This window comes from Athene cunicularia (genome assembly GCF_003259725.1).
Source record: "Athene cunicularia isolate RWA chromosome 20 unlocalized genomic scaffold, athCun1 chr20_part1, whole genome shotgun sequence".
Taxonomy (NCBI): Eukaryota; Metazoa; Chordata; class Aves; order Strigiformes; family Strigidae; genus Athene; species Athene cunicularia.
Genome location: NW_020799125.1, coordinates 7,985,352 through 8,000,836, shown reverse-complemented (window position 1 = coordinate 8,000,836; position 15,485 = coordinate 7,985,352). Strand labels below are relative to the sequence as shown.

Sequence of the window (15,485 nt, the reverse complement as noted above, 5' to 3'; positions counted from 1 at the left end):
GCTCGGAGCCGCCCCGGTGCCCCGGCGCCTGCCGCAGGGACCAGCCACGGCACCGGCGCCGCGCCCGGCCGTCCCCGCGGGGCAGCGCAGCGAGCAGCTCCCCTCCGCGGAAGGGCAGGGCAGAGCGGGGCGCTCCTTCCAGCCCTGCGCTCCCCGGCAGCGGGAAGGGGGTCTGGCTGCGATGCCTGCGGAGAGTCCTGCTTCTGCATGGCTCCTTCACACCTTCCCAGCGTGGGCTGTGCGCCCGAGGGCCGCGCGCCGGCCCGGGGGCAGGGATGGATCTTGAGCAGAGGGTAAGTGCAAGTTTCACTATGTCCTAGGGGGTGTTGGGAATTAGATACAAGTGGTGCAACTCACCCTGCTGATGTTTCAAAAAGAAAACGTCAGGTCCTACAGGATATCGTATTGTTAAACACACACAGAGCATTTTAATAATTGGTTTCCCTAGACTGTTACTTGTTTTAAATGGTTTTCACTTGGATTTTCCAATAATGCAAGTGTTCCCTGTTACCTTTAGACATAATATCCATCAGAGAAAGCTGTAGATGGGGAACAGCTGCCCTGAAGCAGTGAGCATTGTGTTTTTGACAGCTTTATACCAACCCCAGCAATTTATTCCAGAGTTCAAATCTGGCTGCCTTGGCATCCTTTATGGAACTAATGCAAATCAGATGTTAATATTTCCAAAAGGAGCTCTAGCGTTCAAGGGGAATGGATGGATATTTGGTCACATTGGCTTCACTGGACAACATGAAAAGAGATCAATGTGTGATCATGATTTGCAATCCTTATTTTTGACTGATGTGGGCAAAGTCTTTAGAGTTGTTTCAGAGAAGGACATTTTCACAAACCCACACTGGACCTCCCCCCAACTTTTAGAAACAGGTGGCTTGTTTCAGCCAAGTTCATGCCATGCAGAAGCTCTTTTTTTTGTGTTGACTGTAAAGACATTCCTTTAAACTTTCAGTAAGTTCTTTTGGAGCCCATCTCAGATGCTTTGATCATGTGTGTTAGCATGTCCTCCGCTGCCTGGTAATACATGGACTTCGGGGGAAATGTGATTTTCTAGTCTGACAGTCTCCTGATTGCCCTGGGTTCTTCCAGTGATACCTTCCATAGAGTAAATGCAGTTTTGCCCTATTAGCTTAGGGGAGGTGGGTAAAGCAGCAGCTTCTAGATGGTTCTTCTCTGTTCTATAAACATTGTCCTTTTGCTTTAGATAACCACTGTTTGTAACATTGTACTTAGGACTCACATTTCCGGGTGGACTTGAATCATAAAGCAGCTGACCTTCATCATCAGTGTCAGCGTCTATATATTTGTGTATACCAGCATCATGGAAGTTGAAAGCTATGGCTGTCTGCGTCTCTGGTGACTTTGGGGGTGTTCTCGCACTCGCGGTTGTGTAGATAGAGGTTTCTGGGCTCATAAGAGATCTGTCAGAGAGTAAGGAAGTATCTGTGGCAGCAGCAACAGCTCCCCGGCTCTTGAGAGGGTCTGGATATATTCTCAGTACATTTGATGCTGGTACTAATGTGCTGGTGTCTTCTTCCATGAAGTTGACTTTCAGAGATCTTAGTTTTAAAGGGTTACTGGCCTTTATGGAGCTTTTGGGACTTTCTATGAAAAAAGCAGAATGGTGGCTGCTTTCGGAGCTTGGGTTCATTTCCACAAATCTGGCACCACTCCCCTCTGGCCTGCTCTGCTCCTGAATCACGTTAATGCCACCTTTGCAGGGAAGAGTAGCAAGAGGGCTGTGGGAAAACCTCCCAGAGTCAGGGAACTCTGCCGCGCAGCTTATGAAGCTGTCGATGCTGGACATACTCCTCATGTCAATGATCCCATCAGTGCGAGTCGTCAGCAAGGGCACCATAGGGCCGGGAAGGGTTTCCATTTCTAGCTCTTCCTTTTGCTTTCCAGATTGACTCGATTCTTTAGTATTAAGGTTTGGCTGGGACTGGGTCTTTGCCATTTTGTTGTACATGTCCTCTAGCTGTTGGACATTCAGGTGCTGGGGACTTGAAGATGATCTGGCTTTCTCTGGAGATCCTTGTTCCTTAGTTTCAAAAGATTTACTAGAGCTAGTTTCAGAGAGTGTTCTCTTGGTCCATTTCCATTTGCTGGGGGATAAATGATTGTCCTGAACTTTATCCTTTTTGGCTATGCTTTCTCCGTTCTTTTCAACCACAATGTCCATGAGTTCTATACTACGGGCAAACACATCCTTCATGTTCATGGAAACAATACTGCCATTCCTTTTTGCTCTTTCAAGAGCTTCCCTGCGCTTAATGGCTTTCTCCTGCCTCTTCTGCTCTTTGTAGAACTCAGAGAAGTTATTGACAATAATGGGGATGGGAAGAGCAATCACCAGCACTCCAGCAATGCAGCACAGTCCTCCTACTATTTTACCTAAAAGTGTTTTGGGGTAGATGTCTCCATAGCCTACTGTTGTCATGGTGATTGTTGCCCACCAGAAAGAAGCTGGGATGCTCTTGAATTTTGTATCATCCTCATCCTTTTCTGCAAAAAACACTAAACTGGAAAAGATCATAATGCCCATGGCCAAAAACAAGATGAGTAATCCAAGCTCATTGTAACTCCTCCTCAGTGTAAACCCCAAGGACTGTAAACCTGTTGAGTGCCGGGCGAGCTTTAGAATCCGGAGTATCCTCATAATCCGAAATATTTGGACCACTCGTCGTACATTTTGGAACTGAAGTACACTTTTATTGGATTCTGTGAGGAAGATAGTGACATAGTAGGGTAAGATAGCTAGCAAATCAATAGCATTCAGTGGGCCTTTGAAAAACTTCCATTTCTTAGGCGAGGATAGGAACCGCAAGAGGTATTCCATTGTAAACCATGCAATGCACACCGCTTCCACGTGGGCGAGTTGGGGATTATCCGTGGTCTGCCCAAATTCATCCATGCCTTGTAGTTCAGGAAGTGTGTTAAGGGACAAGGCAATTGTAGATAGTACAATAAACATGATGGAAATGATTGCCAAAATCTGGAAAGGAAAGAGAAAATAGTGAGTTCAACTCAGAATATATTACGCTGTCTATCATTGCTATTAACACATGGCTGTATTTCCATTTAAACGTTTCAAAAATAATTTTGCTCTTAGTACATTGAAGTCAGATAGCCGGTGCATCCTGAGGTGATTTTACTTTGGAAGCTGCTTTAGTTATGTCAGATGCATAAAGGACATAAAGCATCTACTTCAACTCCTTTGCCTTTATCTCTGTGTAGTCAAGGAACACGTACCAAGCAGCTAGGATGCCAGGAGGACTGTGAAGCAGTTCACAGCAGGAGCTTTTGATTAACTACTAATTAGGTGCCCAACAAAGCCCATCTGGACAACAGACTCTGAAATCTGAGCAAGAAGGAATGCAATTGTGAATGCAAGATTCAGAGTGAGCTCTATTTAATGCATGGTTACATCTTTAATTTTGGGAGCCTATAGCTAATTAGACAGATGTGTGTCCAATTCTAGTACATGTAAGCGTACAAGTAATACACTTTTTTAATGGCACATATCTAGTTTGAAACTTGGTGGTTGTGTAATACATGAAAACTTTATCAAGCTTTCCAAAACATTCTGAGCTACTCATGAGCACATGACTGACTGACCATCCTAGTCCTCACTGCAGCCAGAGAAAAGAGCAAACTCATCCAGGCAAATCAAGCTGCACCACAGTGAGAGAGTAAGGCAGGGCAGGTCCAGCCACTGGAGAGTTCATCCATTATCAGAAACCGGCTCCTGGGCTAAAGAGTGCAATGAGAGGAGAAGGGTCTGCAGTGAGCAGCCTCTAAAAACCCACATAAATCAGATCAGATCCTGGGCCATGGACTCTAAGCAGAGCTGGAAAGCATCAACTGCAAAATCAGAGTATTTGCTGCTTTCAGATGGTGTAAGCAAGCTGTCCTTCCATACTTGTTTTATATAGACATTAATGCTATACTTTCCAGTTTTCCCTAATTACATCTTCTTTTAAAGTCATTTTAGGGAAGTTTTAGAGCTGACAGACAAGTTGAGGAGTGTTTTTTTTTTTTTTCTACTAGTGATTTCTCTCTCTCGTTTGTTAATTGGGTGGGATTATATCTAGTTTCTTAGGTTACTGCCAAAATACAGCAATGATTTCAAAACACACGTATATGTGACTAATGTTTTATCTATTCATTTCAGCGTAAACTGGTCCCTTATGCTTGCTTTTCTCCTGCTTGATAGAAAAGCAGTGTGAAATCAATCGCAATGTATGTGCATGATGACTAGATGCAATGAAATATAAAACATATGACAAGAGTTCTGCATCATGACTTGCAAATCTGACACACTCCTTCCTTGCCCATATAAACTAGATTTTAGGTTTCCTCAGTGACCTCTCTCAGCCAAACTCAAAATACCAGAATATGCACAGTTACCACCTGGGGCACTCGAGAAAGATTCCTGCAGGATTTCTCTTCAGCCAAGCCAGCACAGACATCCTAACCATCAGGAAATATCAGACTTGTGAACATTTGTCCTTGAACGGACAGTCACTACAGTGGAATAAGCCTTGCTGCTGTAGGACAAACATGCAGATCCAATATGGTTCAGAAATACTGTGGTCTTCTCAAGAGCCTCACCTCTAAAGCTGAAAGGCAGAAATGGTCTACAAAAGCTGGAAGCTTCACTTGAATTAAATTCATATAGCAAGCTTAAACTATGGTTTTAGGAGAAAAGTCCATATACCTTCAAAAAATCCAAATTTAACGCAAGAGTTTCAGTTCTGAGATTTTGATTTCAACAAGTGTTTTAAAAGCCACTTGTTAGGAAAATCCCTTCCAAATCAGTGCAATAAGATCATTTACCTTCTAACTCACTAAAATGTACTATATAACTTTGATTTGTACATGACACTGCAGATATAGTAATTTAATCTGAAGAATGAGATCCAACTAGAAACAAAAATTAGCGCCATTAAACACTGGTTTCATTATCTAAATTGGATTATATGTAAGAAGAGAATGATGCAAATGACCTCCTATGCAATGGTCTAGTACTGGGAATTTTAGAATAGCCTCATTTTCAGTTACTAAATTGTTGCCAGGAAAAATGCTGGGAAGATTCCTTTTTCTTTTTAAACCGGTTGCCTAAAAGGATGTTTATTGTTAGCTGTGCACCCTCACAGTGCTAGCAAACCTTTCGCTTTCTCCTTGGTGCCTTCCTCTTCCATAAATTTGCTGCTGAAGTAAGAACAACCCCACAACTTTTTGGATTTGGCTTGTTGGGAGATTTCTCAGGTCAATGAGCCAAAGAAGCTGTGGGAAAGACTTGAGGGTGCAAAAAAGTAGGAGGAACCACAGGATGAAGAGAAGCAGAGAGGGACACTGGGAAAAGTGCTTGAACTGATGGCTTCAGACTCAAGAGAGTAAAATGTAAGTCAAGGGTCTCATGGTGAAGTGGGGAGAAATTTAGATGTTAACTACTTCTGCATGGTTGTTTTTTTCAAAAGACCACCCTCTGAATACCACCAGGCAATAGCCCCGAGAAGCAGGGTGCCTGATTTGCTTTCCTAGAAGGCTCTTTTAGTATTTTTGCTGTCATTTCTTTGTTTACAACCCAACATTTCTGAAGGTGTTTGAGATGGTTTCAATGGTAATTTTAAATTCTTTGCTTGGTTTTATCTCTGCCCACTATACACAGAAGGGCTTATTTGTAGACTTAGATGTACCTAGTGTGCTTTATCTCCTCCACTTTCAGTGTAAATATTAACACTCTATATTTATTCAGTGGATGGCATCCAGCAGCAGTAATTGGTGTCAAAACTTCTGTTTTCTTTGATATACCTTCCTGCTTTGAAGATCAAGGCAATGCCAGATGAACATAAATTTGAAAACTAGGAGATCTGAGCGTAAAGTTTGGTTTTGGTTCAGCAGATTTAGCCATGGAGCTAAGCAATAAACAGAGACAGACATTTATCATTTTGCCCTCAAGTTGCAGCAAGATGTCACCCGTACTCCTAAGACACATATTTTCCCCCTTATTGATCTACTGCAATCATACATCTTTGGGAATCTTGTCAGGCTAAGAAAAACTTCTGAATGTAAGTTGAGTGTTCTCTGGTATTCAAAACACTTTTCAGTTGCAAAGTACAAAAACCAGAGATAAAATATGTCCAGTGGGGTTTAGAGGATCCTGCTCCTTCTCTAAAGCAAGCATGCCTTATGCTGATAGCATCCACCATCCAACAAAAACCACCCAAGGAGCAGTTATCCACAGAAAACTGGATCCAGCTGCTGCTGTCAGGCATTAGCATTCCATTCAGTGGCACAGGGCTCTATCCCAAAGTATTTACAGTCTGGGATTTCAGATTATAGAACTCACCATCTGTCTGTCTAATAAGGTTTCCTATCTTGGCCATATTAAACCTCTAGCTTGGCAGATTTCATATTTTTCACTGTCAGTAATGAGACAGAAAGCTGAAGGAAAGACATTTAAACCATGAAGAACACCTCTAGAGATGCTCTGTGTGGCAGGCAGCCTTTTCATTCAATTCCTGGCCTTTCCTCCTTCCTTTCGTCTTCTAGGTTCACTTCTCGTTAACAAGAAAAGCTTGGGGCTTGGGACAAATTTGGACTTGATCAGCAGCAATCCCTCTGCAGTGCATGAAGCTCCAGCTGCTTAGATGAGCAAGCAGCCACTGGAAAAAAGTGTCTGTTGTCCCTGCTCCAGAGCACTGACCCAAAACCTTGCTGCTGCATCAGCTGCTAACTGCTGCTTGAAATGGAAGAAAGCATGAGGAGAGGGCTTCCTCCTGTAACATTAGTTTTCATGATTCCTTAAAAAACATACAACATGGCCTTCTGCTGGTGAAAACTTTTGGACTGGCAATCAAAGAGCTGAGGTTGAATGGGCTCAAGCACAGAGAGGTCCCTAGAGTGCAGGCTTGGGCTTGCAGAAGGAACAGGAGTGAGAAAGTTAGTCACTGGGGGGCTGTTCAGTTTTGTGAGCTGCTAAAATGTCCATGTTCCTACTTATGGAGCCAGCTGTACCCCCCTCCTAGGTCTTGCTGCTGGATTATCTGGCATATGCTGACTTGTTTGGGGGGCTGGGGAAGGCACCTCCAATATCACTGCAGGCACATCCAGAGCTTCCGACTTGGATGCCCCATATCTGCAGTAGGTCCTATAAATTGCATAGCTAAAACAATGGAAAAGGTGGCGACCTAAAATTTGGGGGCATAGGAAAAAGATTTGGTGGCACAAAAGGCTGAAATGACTGGCCTGAGGACAGGCCACATCCGTGGCAGAGGCAGGTGAGGGAATCCATGTGCTTCTGGTGCCACACCCATGAGAGATGTTCTCCACTTCTTCCACCGGGTCTGTCAGAGCTAATGACAGGAGCCCTGACAGACCAAGTCCTACTGGGCAGGTATCCACAACAGAGCATCACAGACACTCCTTAAACCGCTCATAAAGCTGACAGGGTTTAACACTAATTTTTCCCTCTACAACTGTCAGACCATTTCTGCCAACAGATTGCATGAGAAGAGCTATATAGTTTCCTTCCTCTTTGTTTCTGTATTTACTCTTACATTTCACCTGTAGTATCACACCATAAATTGTGAAATTCCCCATCAGGTACTTTTCTAGGTGTCTTGCAAGAGGGTATTGGATAGGCTCCTAATGACAGCACTGGCTTGTAGTGCAAGTGTCAGTATGTATGGGCAGGATTCCAGAAAAAATTTATCCTCCACTAAATTGACTGTTTCACAAAGATTTTTATTGAGTGAATCTCTGGATTGCTGTTATAATTCCTTTGTGAAAGCTAAATAACCCAAGGACAGGCAGGGCAAGATTTTGAATGAATTTAAAGCAGTTGCCTCCAAGTGATTAGCATGATTGTACATACATGTTGGTTATTACACATGCAAATGAGACAAACAAACTGATTATGTGAGTAAGTGTAGCCAGTTTGTGTGCAACTGCTGTTTCCTGAGGCAGGATGGATGAGTAGTGCTTGCAAACCACTAATCCCCACCTCCTCCCAAACCCCCCCAAACTAGGCAGGCAACATCTACCACACCCCTTTGAGGAGATGAGGAGATACCCACCGGCTGGATCCTGCCTACTGGGTGAGAGTGGCCCCAGGGACTCATCCTCTGTGTTGGCAGGGTCTGTGCTCATCCCTGGGGGGAAGAGGGCTTCCACAAAGAAGCCAGTCTGTTCAGAAATTTCCTGTCTCTCTCTTGAGTTTGTGGTAGCAGCAGTTTGTGGGCAGCAAAGCTGTGCATGCCACACCCCAGACAGCACAGAGTGGGTACATTTTAGGCAGCAGGGATTAATCCAACATTTAGGTTTGGTGGTATTTATTGCTTGATTATCTGTTCCTTGCACTGCTAAAGACCCTAGTATAAGACCAGAGACTTTCAAGGCCATTAAAATGAATGAGAATTGGCTGTCCAAATCCCATAGATGGCTCTAAAATCTCAGTGTAAGCATCTGAGATCTATCTGCTCATGGCAACATGCCCTATACTTTTTCTGTCTTCATACTCTGTAATGAAGCTGATATAGCAAGGAGAAGGGGTGGTGTGTGGGAGAGAGTAGGAGGGTGTTTGAATATAGATTCAGTATTCTTGGAAATACGATGAGGAAATTGTTATGTAATCAAGAAGTTCAATAATGGTTTTGTCTAATGCGCTTTTTTAGCTCCATCAAGGCCTGCAGAATAAACTTGGCATCAGGACCAGGTTTCATTCATATGCTCCATTTACTAAGGGATTTTTCCAGCAGCCCCCCTACTTCCCCAGGCAAACAATATACTTAGAATCAGACTGTCCAGCTCCATCCTGCCATGCCTATGACAGACTCTGTCTCCCTAGGGTCTGAGAAGCAGAGAGCACGGTGTATTTTGAGCGATATCCCACGTGCTGCACAGAGCAGAAACAGATGGAGAGTTCCTCAATCTCCTCCTTGCTTTGTTCTGCACGGGAATAACGTCTCCTGCTCATGGCAGCTATACATGTCTATGGTATTTATTGACAGGGACTTGTTTTAGGAAACACCTCTTCACTAGAAAATGCCTTTTTATTCATTAACTGAAAGAGCTCACAGAACATGGTCACTTCTGATATCATGACTCTGACCATTGGGATTGCACGATGTTTTTCTAGAAAATGCTGAGGCCATAATGAAAGTTATACTTGCTTCTTGGATCATAGCAAGAAGTTGAGGCCAAACTTGGGGATAGTGTTGCGAGGGAAATACAGAGAACCTTTAATCTGCTTTTTCATGTGGAAGGATGTTGAGATGCAATGTAAGACCTTGATTCTCCAAAACCCTTAATTCCCATTAATTCTTGTGGAGTATAAACCCATGCTTAAGAGTCTTCCCTGGTCTGTCACTTTACGTGCCACTTCTGTATCCTGCTCCAAGGGGATCCTTGAGACCAGTTTGCCCCAGGAGATCTGTGCTCTGGAGGGGTAGGGCCCTGCACACACCAGCTCACTCCCATCCCTGCAGCGCCCCCAGTGACTGTGTCCTCAGTCTGTAAGAATGTAAACTCCTATGCTCTTCTGTAAGCATTACTGCATAGTATAAAATCCATAAAAACAAAATCAAGATAAAACCATTTATATTTTGCTTTGGAAATATATGAGATCTTAATTTTGACATTGTCTGGGAAAGCCCAGATTGAATAATGGTTAATTATTTGATTTCAGTTATAGCTGTAATAATTTTATCTGTTGAGAGAGTAAGTCTATTTGGTTTAAAAGGGGATACAATAATTCTGATGATTATATGTCAATGCTTCGTTTGCCTACAGGCACCCAGAGAGCTCCAGCTACAACTGCTGCTGACTAAGCTAAAGCGGGCAGAAGAGTAGCCTTCAGGCATGGCTGCCTGTAAATTCTTTAATGCTGTTAAGAACATGTTTAGTTGTCAGTGAGCTATCAAGCCCCATTAAATGATAACTGTTGTCAGTCTTCCTTCTAAGCAAAGCCCAGATGCAAATGGCACACTGGAGAAAAAAAGTATAAATGAATGAAAATACTGAAAAGTCAAACTTCAGAGGCATACACTGCCTTTAGACATCAGTGCAGTGATAGTGTTCAAGAGAGGATGTCCTATTTCTGCTGCTGCTGCTAGCATGGGGAAAATCAAAAAAGAAAGTAAATACATGGCACATGAAAAGTCAATTTTTCAATTTTTATCCTGGCCTTGCCTTCTGCCCAGGAAAACTGCAACACCATCAAGCAGCACTACTGCAAGATATCCAGCCCTGACAGCACCAGACCGACCCAACCCTTTTGCTTGTCCTCCCTTCATGTCCATGCAGACAAACCCCACTGCCACCCTCAAGCCGTGGCAGCATGCCCTGCTCAGGCCTCGCATGTCAGAAGGTAAAATGTGCTCCCAAGGAAGGCTCCAGCCACACCAGTGCCTGCTCTCCCCAGCTCCCCACCAGCCTGACCCAGGGTCCCCCTTGCACCTGCTCCTACCATCACCCTTCCCAGCCCTCCTGCCTGGCCCAGCACGTCTTCATCTTGCTCGCGTTTTCCCACCCTTTGTGCCAAGCAAAACGCTGGTCTTGGAGCGCAGGTGGTGGAATGGCAGTGTGGTATTGCATAGCCTGGTCTTTCCCTGGAAAACAACTAAAGAGACAGACCCAAATGGTGAAACTCCCTGCCAACACAGAGAACATCCCACCTGCTCTTCAACCCTCTGCGCCACAGCAAGTCACTAGCTGTTATCAGGGTCAGGCTCCAGACCACCTACCCAGACAAAATCTTCCCTCCAGCTCAGTGCTCCCCTTTCAGTTACATCTCCCATTCCTGCTATCTTGCATTCAAGTAGACAGTGGTTTGGATTCAGAAAAATAAAAAATAAAAAAATCGAATGCCTTAACCCTCAGCACCGGTGAACGCCTGGAAACTGCTCTTCAAGAAGCTTTTGTGATTTTACTCTGCATCATGGAGAGAAAATGCCCATGATCGACTCCCACTGTCCCAGGCAGTCTGCTCAGCCTCAGACACTATTTGCAGGGGATGCTGAGCTTAAAGTGTTGGTGGTGTTTGCTGGAGTAGTTGTGGGAGGGGTTTTTTTAATGGTTAAATTCAATCAGGAATGTGGCAAGATAGCATGAAATCAACTAAATGTAATTAAGCAAAAACTATTAGCTTGATTGCTAAACCAGTCTTCCTCTCATGAATATGCATGAAAATAATTGATATTAATTCTTTTCAAATCTGAGGCACATTAGTCTTGCATATTATAGTGTGGAATTTTTTGGAAGACTAAACCAGTTCCACTGCTGCTTTCTCACCAAAAGGTATAATTAGTTTTGCTGCAGGGAGATTTACTTAGTCATTGATACCATACTGGGTTGCCACAAAGCGAGGAAATTAGAACAGAGCTCAAGTGATGTTTTGTTTTCAAAAATGGTGACCCGTTTAACATTTTTTCCAGAAATGTGTTAGGAGAAGTGGCAAATCTGGTTACCAGCACACTAATGACATTATGAAGAGACAGGGAAGCCTGCAGGAGCAGCAAATCCCTATAGAGAAAGGCAGTGGCCTCTACCTGTAGAATATGTCTGATGCTAGCGTGGCCCTGTTACCTGTGTGCCTGAGCATTCCAGGAGGCTGTCCCTAAGGGCTGACTTTGACTAGGACTGCTGCACCTGTGCTCCTTCTGGGATGCTTCTCCAGTGGGTTTCACAGGGTTTTTTTCCATTCACGCTTAGAACAAAGGCACAAAATTTATGCTGAGGCACTTTCCTGCCTCACAAGCTGGGGGAGATGTGCTGCTTTAGGGAGACAAATCCTCCCGTACCACGGGTGCAGGCGTTGCCCCGGCTGCACAGCCCCAGAGTGCCCGTGCACTTACAGCCTGCTGTAAGAGGAGCTCTGCTGGCATATCTTGTACTGATGACAGAGACTTGGGTTCACACAAGGGATTACAGCTGTTAATTGTTTATTTCTTCCAAGTTGCAAAGAAATTGATTATTATCACCTTTTTTTTTTTTTTTTTAAGAGACATATAAAGCCTGCAGGTGGTGGGAAACATCTCTACAGGATCCCTCCAACCTCTCAGCACCTTCCTAGTTGTTAGTCCTTTATTCTGTTAAAACCTCTTGTTTTCTTGATCAGCTTCTCTGCTCTCCATCATGCCCACACTTATCTTCATGGCAGGCAGACCTTGCATCAGACAGAAGGGCTTTGATGCAGTGACACATCCACACATGGGTCCACCCTTCCCAAGGGTTTTCTCTAACTACTGCAGAGCACAGAGCCTTGGTGAGGGCTTTGGCACAAAGTGAATGAAGTATTTTAATCTCAAACACAGATGGTTCTTCCCTTTGTAAGCACTAAACACTGGATTAGATATCACATATTTAATAAATAGCAACAACTGTATACAAACTGTGTACAAAAGCAGCTAAAAGCTAATCCTTGGCCATTAATCATTCATATTAGTATAAGGCTTAGCAAGTGGTAAGTAGAGACAGTAAACACGGAATCTGTTAGAACATAAAAGAAAAGGCAGCTGTACATCAGCATTTCCACAAGAGAGCTTGATCTCAGCTCAGTAAGACAATTCTGATGCATTCTAGCTGTAAATATAGAGGATGAAACTGAAGCGTGGGGATGTATACTTGATTCTTTCTTGTTTGGGAGACTTTTAAAATTTATTTTTATTTTTTAAAGTCTCTATTGAGCTCAGAAAAAGCTCAAACTCTTTGAAGTGTTTCTGGCAATCTGGGAACACTTATTCCTATGCTCACTGACTTCTGGACATTGACACAACTGTAAGCCTTTCCAAACCACAAGAAATGAACACCCGCTCCAGATAGCCCTTGGCTTTTTGATAGCTTTGAAATCCCTTGATAGCCTTTCCTACGTTACCACATCACAGCATGCTCTCACTGCACCGGCAGACCAGCAACAAGATATGCATCACACAATGCAGTCCCTTCCTTCTCTCATCCTCTCCTCAACACAGACCTCTGAGATCACCCCACTGCTGATACCTTCCCTGGGTGATGACAAGCAGCAGACACTCATTCATGCTACCATGGTACCTCAGAAGTACATTTGCCACAAGAACTTACTTCTTCTTTACCACACCTTTGCAACACACCGGGGACTGCAGAAAACCAAAGCTAAACAAAAAGAAGGAGAAAGGGGAAATAAACCCCCAGACACTCTGGTCCTTTCAATAGGGAGCAGAGCAGGGTTTTGTACTGTGTCTTGGGGTTTTTTGGTTGCTTGTTTTTATTTTAGTGGCTGTTTTACTGGTTTTTTTTGTCCATTATCCTAATAAAAATCACCTGAAAGTGTTTGGAAAGTGCAGGTGTGCTGCCTTTTAGTCAATGTTTATTGAAGAGAGAGGAGGGGAGGAGGCAGGCAGGGTTTCCTGTAAATGGCAGCTGAACAGTGCCAGGTGGTGCATCATATTTTAATCCACATGCAGAACAGCAAAGACCAGCACTAAAGATAAGGGAAATTATACACTTCACTGGGTTTTGGTGCATTTTTCAGTCACCTTTTTTTTTAATTTGGGGTTTCTGTGTTAATATAGGATGATACCACGCTACATACTGGCTGGCAGAAATTAATCTTGTCACGAATGTACTTCTTTGAAAGGCTGAGCCTTCCTGAGCTCTTAATTTGAGCTGATTTGACTGTCTCATTATCATAGCAGCAGATTTTGGAATAGCAAAGTTGAACCTTACTTGAACTTGTTGGCTACATTAGCACTGTTTTTCTTTCTTCTCCCCACCTCCATCCATGAATAATAATACCCAGTATCACTTTTTTTTTTTAATCCTACTGAGGCCTCCTAGTAACTGTTTGCTAAACAAACACACGCTAACATGGCAGGTTGGGGGAGAAGCATATTAAAGAGCCTGAGATTTGTTTGCCAAAGATAGAACTTGTCATTCCAGGGAAACGCACAGTTTTGATGTCCTGGGAAACTCGGGATTTTCTGTCAGGCACGTGGTCCCGTTATCTCACACATCAAGCAGACTGTGAGCATGACACTCCGGGGTTTGCAAAACACATACTGCGTGTGGACTGGGGCCAGGTCACTTCTTTTTTGTGTTTCTGCGTTGAAATGTCATTGCAGTTCAGCCGAACAGTCCTCGTCTGGGCCCACTGTTTTCCTCTTGGAGCGTGGCTCTGCTTGACTCATCTGCTGTGGTTCCTGAGTCACTGCAGGGAAGCAGCTCTAGCGTTGTTTGGATGTTTTGATTAAGGCTCTGCTTGGCCACCAGAAAATAACCTGTCCCTCTAAACACACGTGGGCTGTGACATGTCTAACTCCTGAGTGCCACGGTCCCTGCAACAGAGGCATCTACCCCCTCCATCTGCAATAACTTTCTTCGGAAAGAGAGAGCGGGTCTGCAGAGGCCGTGCCCTGGGGAGAGACTGTGCAATCCAGTGCAAGGTCGGAGGAAAGCCACCCTGTGGGTTCCTTTAGCCCCTGGATAAAGCTCTGTCCCCCATCAGGTTGCATTATCCCTAACAAGCTCTGGCAGAAGCTTCAGCTCTCTGCTCTTCTATCAAGACAAACCAGTAAGACCCAACTTCCCCAGGGCAATGCTTAACCCCTTGTTTGCCCATGGGGAAGCCCAGGTATTAACAGGGTCCTGAACAAGGCACGAAAATTGCCCAGGGTACTGAAAAATGGTGGTTGCTGAATTGGGGGATTTACTCCATGGCCTCCCTGCTGGAAGAGGCAATCCTGGGATATCCTGGTGCTCTGCCCGTCTGCAGAAATGGGCACCTATTTCCATGCTGCCATTTGGCCTCATCATGAGCGCAGCACAAAATGCCAAAAATTCCCAACAGAGCAAGATTTGCAAAAGGTCCCAGCTCACCTCTAGGTATTAAAATATGGCTTTTAATGCATGCAATACCCAGCATCTCTCATTGACAATACTTGTGACAATCATCTGCTGCCTGATGTGAGGTGCTGGACCTAGTCTGGTGAGAAGTTGCTCAGCACATCTGGAAACAAGACACACAGGAAGCCCAGCACAGGGAGAAACCCACTGCCAAGTGGGAAAACCAAATCCAGTGTAAACTGGGAGTCGTTTAAAGTAGGCAAAATACTAAGGGGGAAAAAAACCCCTCAGCATGCCAGGGAAATAAGTTTATAGAAGTTACCAAGGGATCTACAAATAACCTTTCAATGGTTGAAATCTGGCACAGATGTGAATGAGCATGTGTTATGTGGAATAAGCTGGCAATTCCCAAGGCAGTCCCAAGCAGCCAGGCTCATCAGAGGAGCTAATATTGGCTTATTGTTTTCCTTTATTTCTTAGAGAGGAAAAAGCACCCTAATGGTAGCAATACTGGAGCTGTGTGTTCCAATTAACCTGCTGCAGGTAGGGTCAATCTGCTCTGTCCTGCATCCCCTTCAGAGGGCACAAAGCGTGTCTGCTCCCATGGCCACTCTTACCTCGGAAAGAGAGAGGAAGGAGAAAAG

The 15,485-nt window shown here is 44.2% G+C and overlaps 1 protein-coding gene across 1 annotated transcript in view; it reads right to left on the bottom strand.

Annotated features, from left to right (window-relative positions):
• Positions 1 to 285: 285 nt before the first annotated feature.
• Positions 286 to 15,485, bottom strand: part of KCNB1 (potassium voltage-gated channel subfamily B member 1) — a 52,573-nt gene continuing 37,373 nt past the window's right edge. Inside the window, exon 2 of the mRNA XM_026861963.1 lies at positions 286 to 3,010. Within this exon, the coding sequence (XP_026717764.1) occupies positions 989 to 3,010 (2,022 nt within the window). The 3' untranslated portion in view covers positions 286 to 988. The remainder of the gene's footprint in view (positions 3,011 to 15,485) is intronic.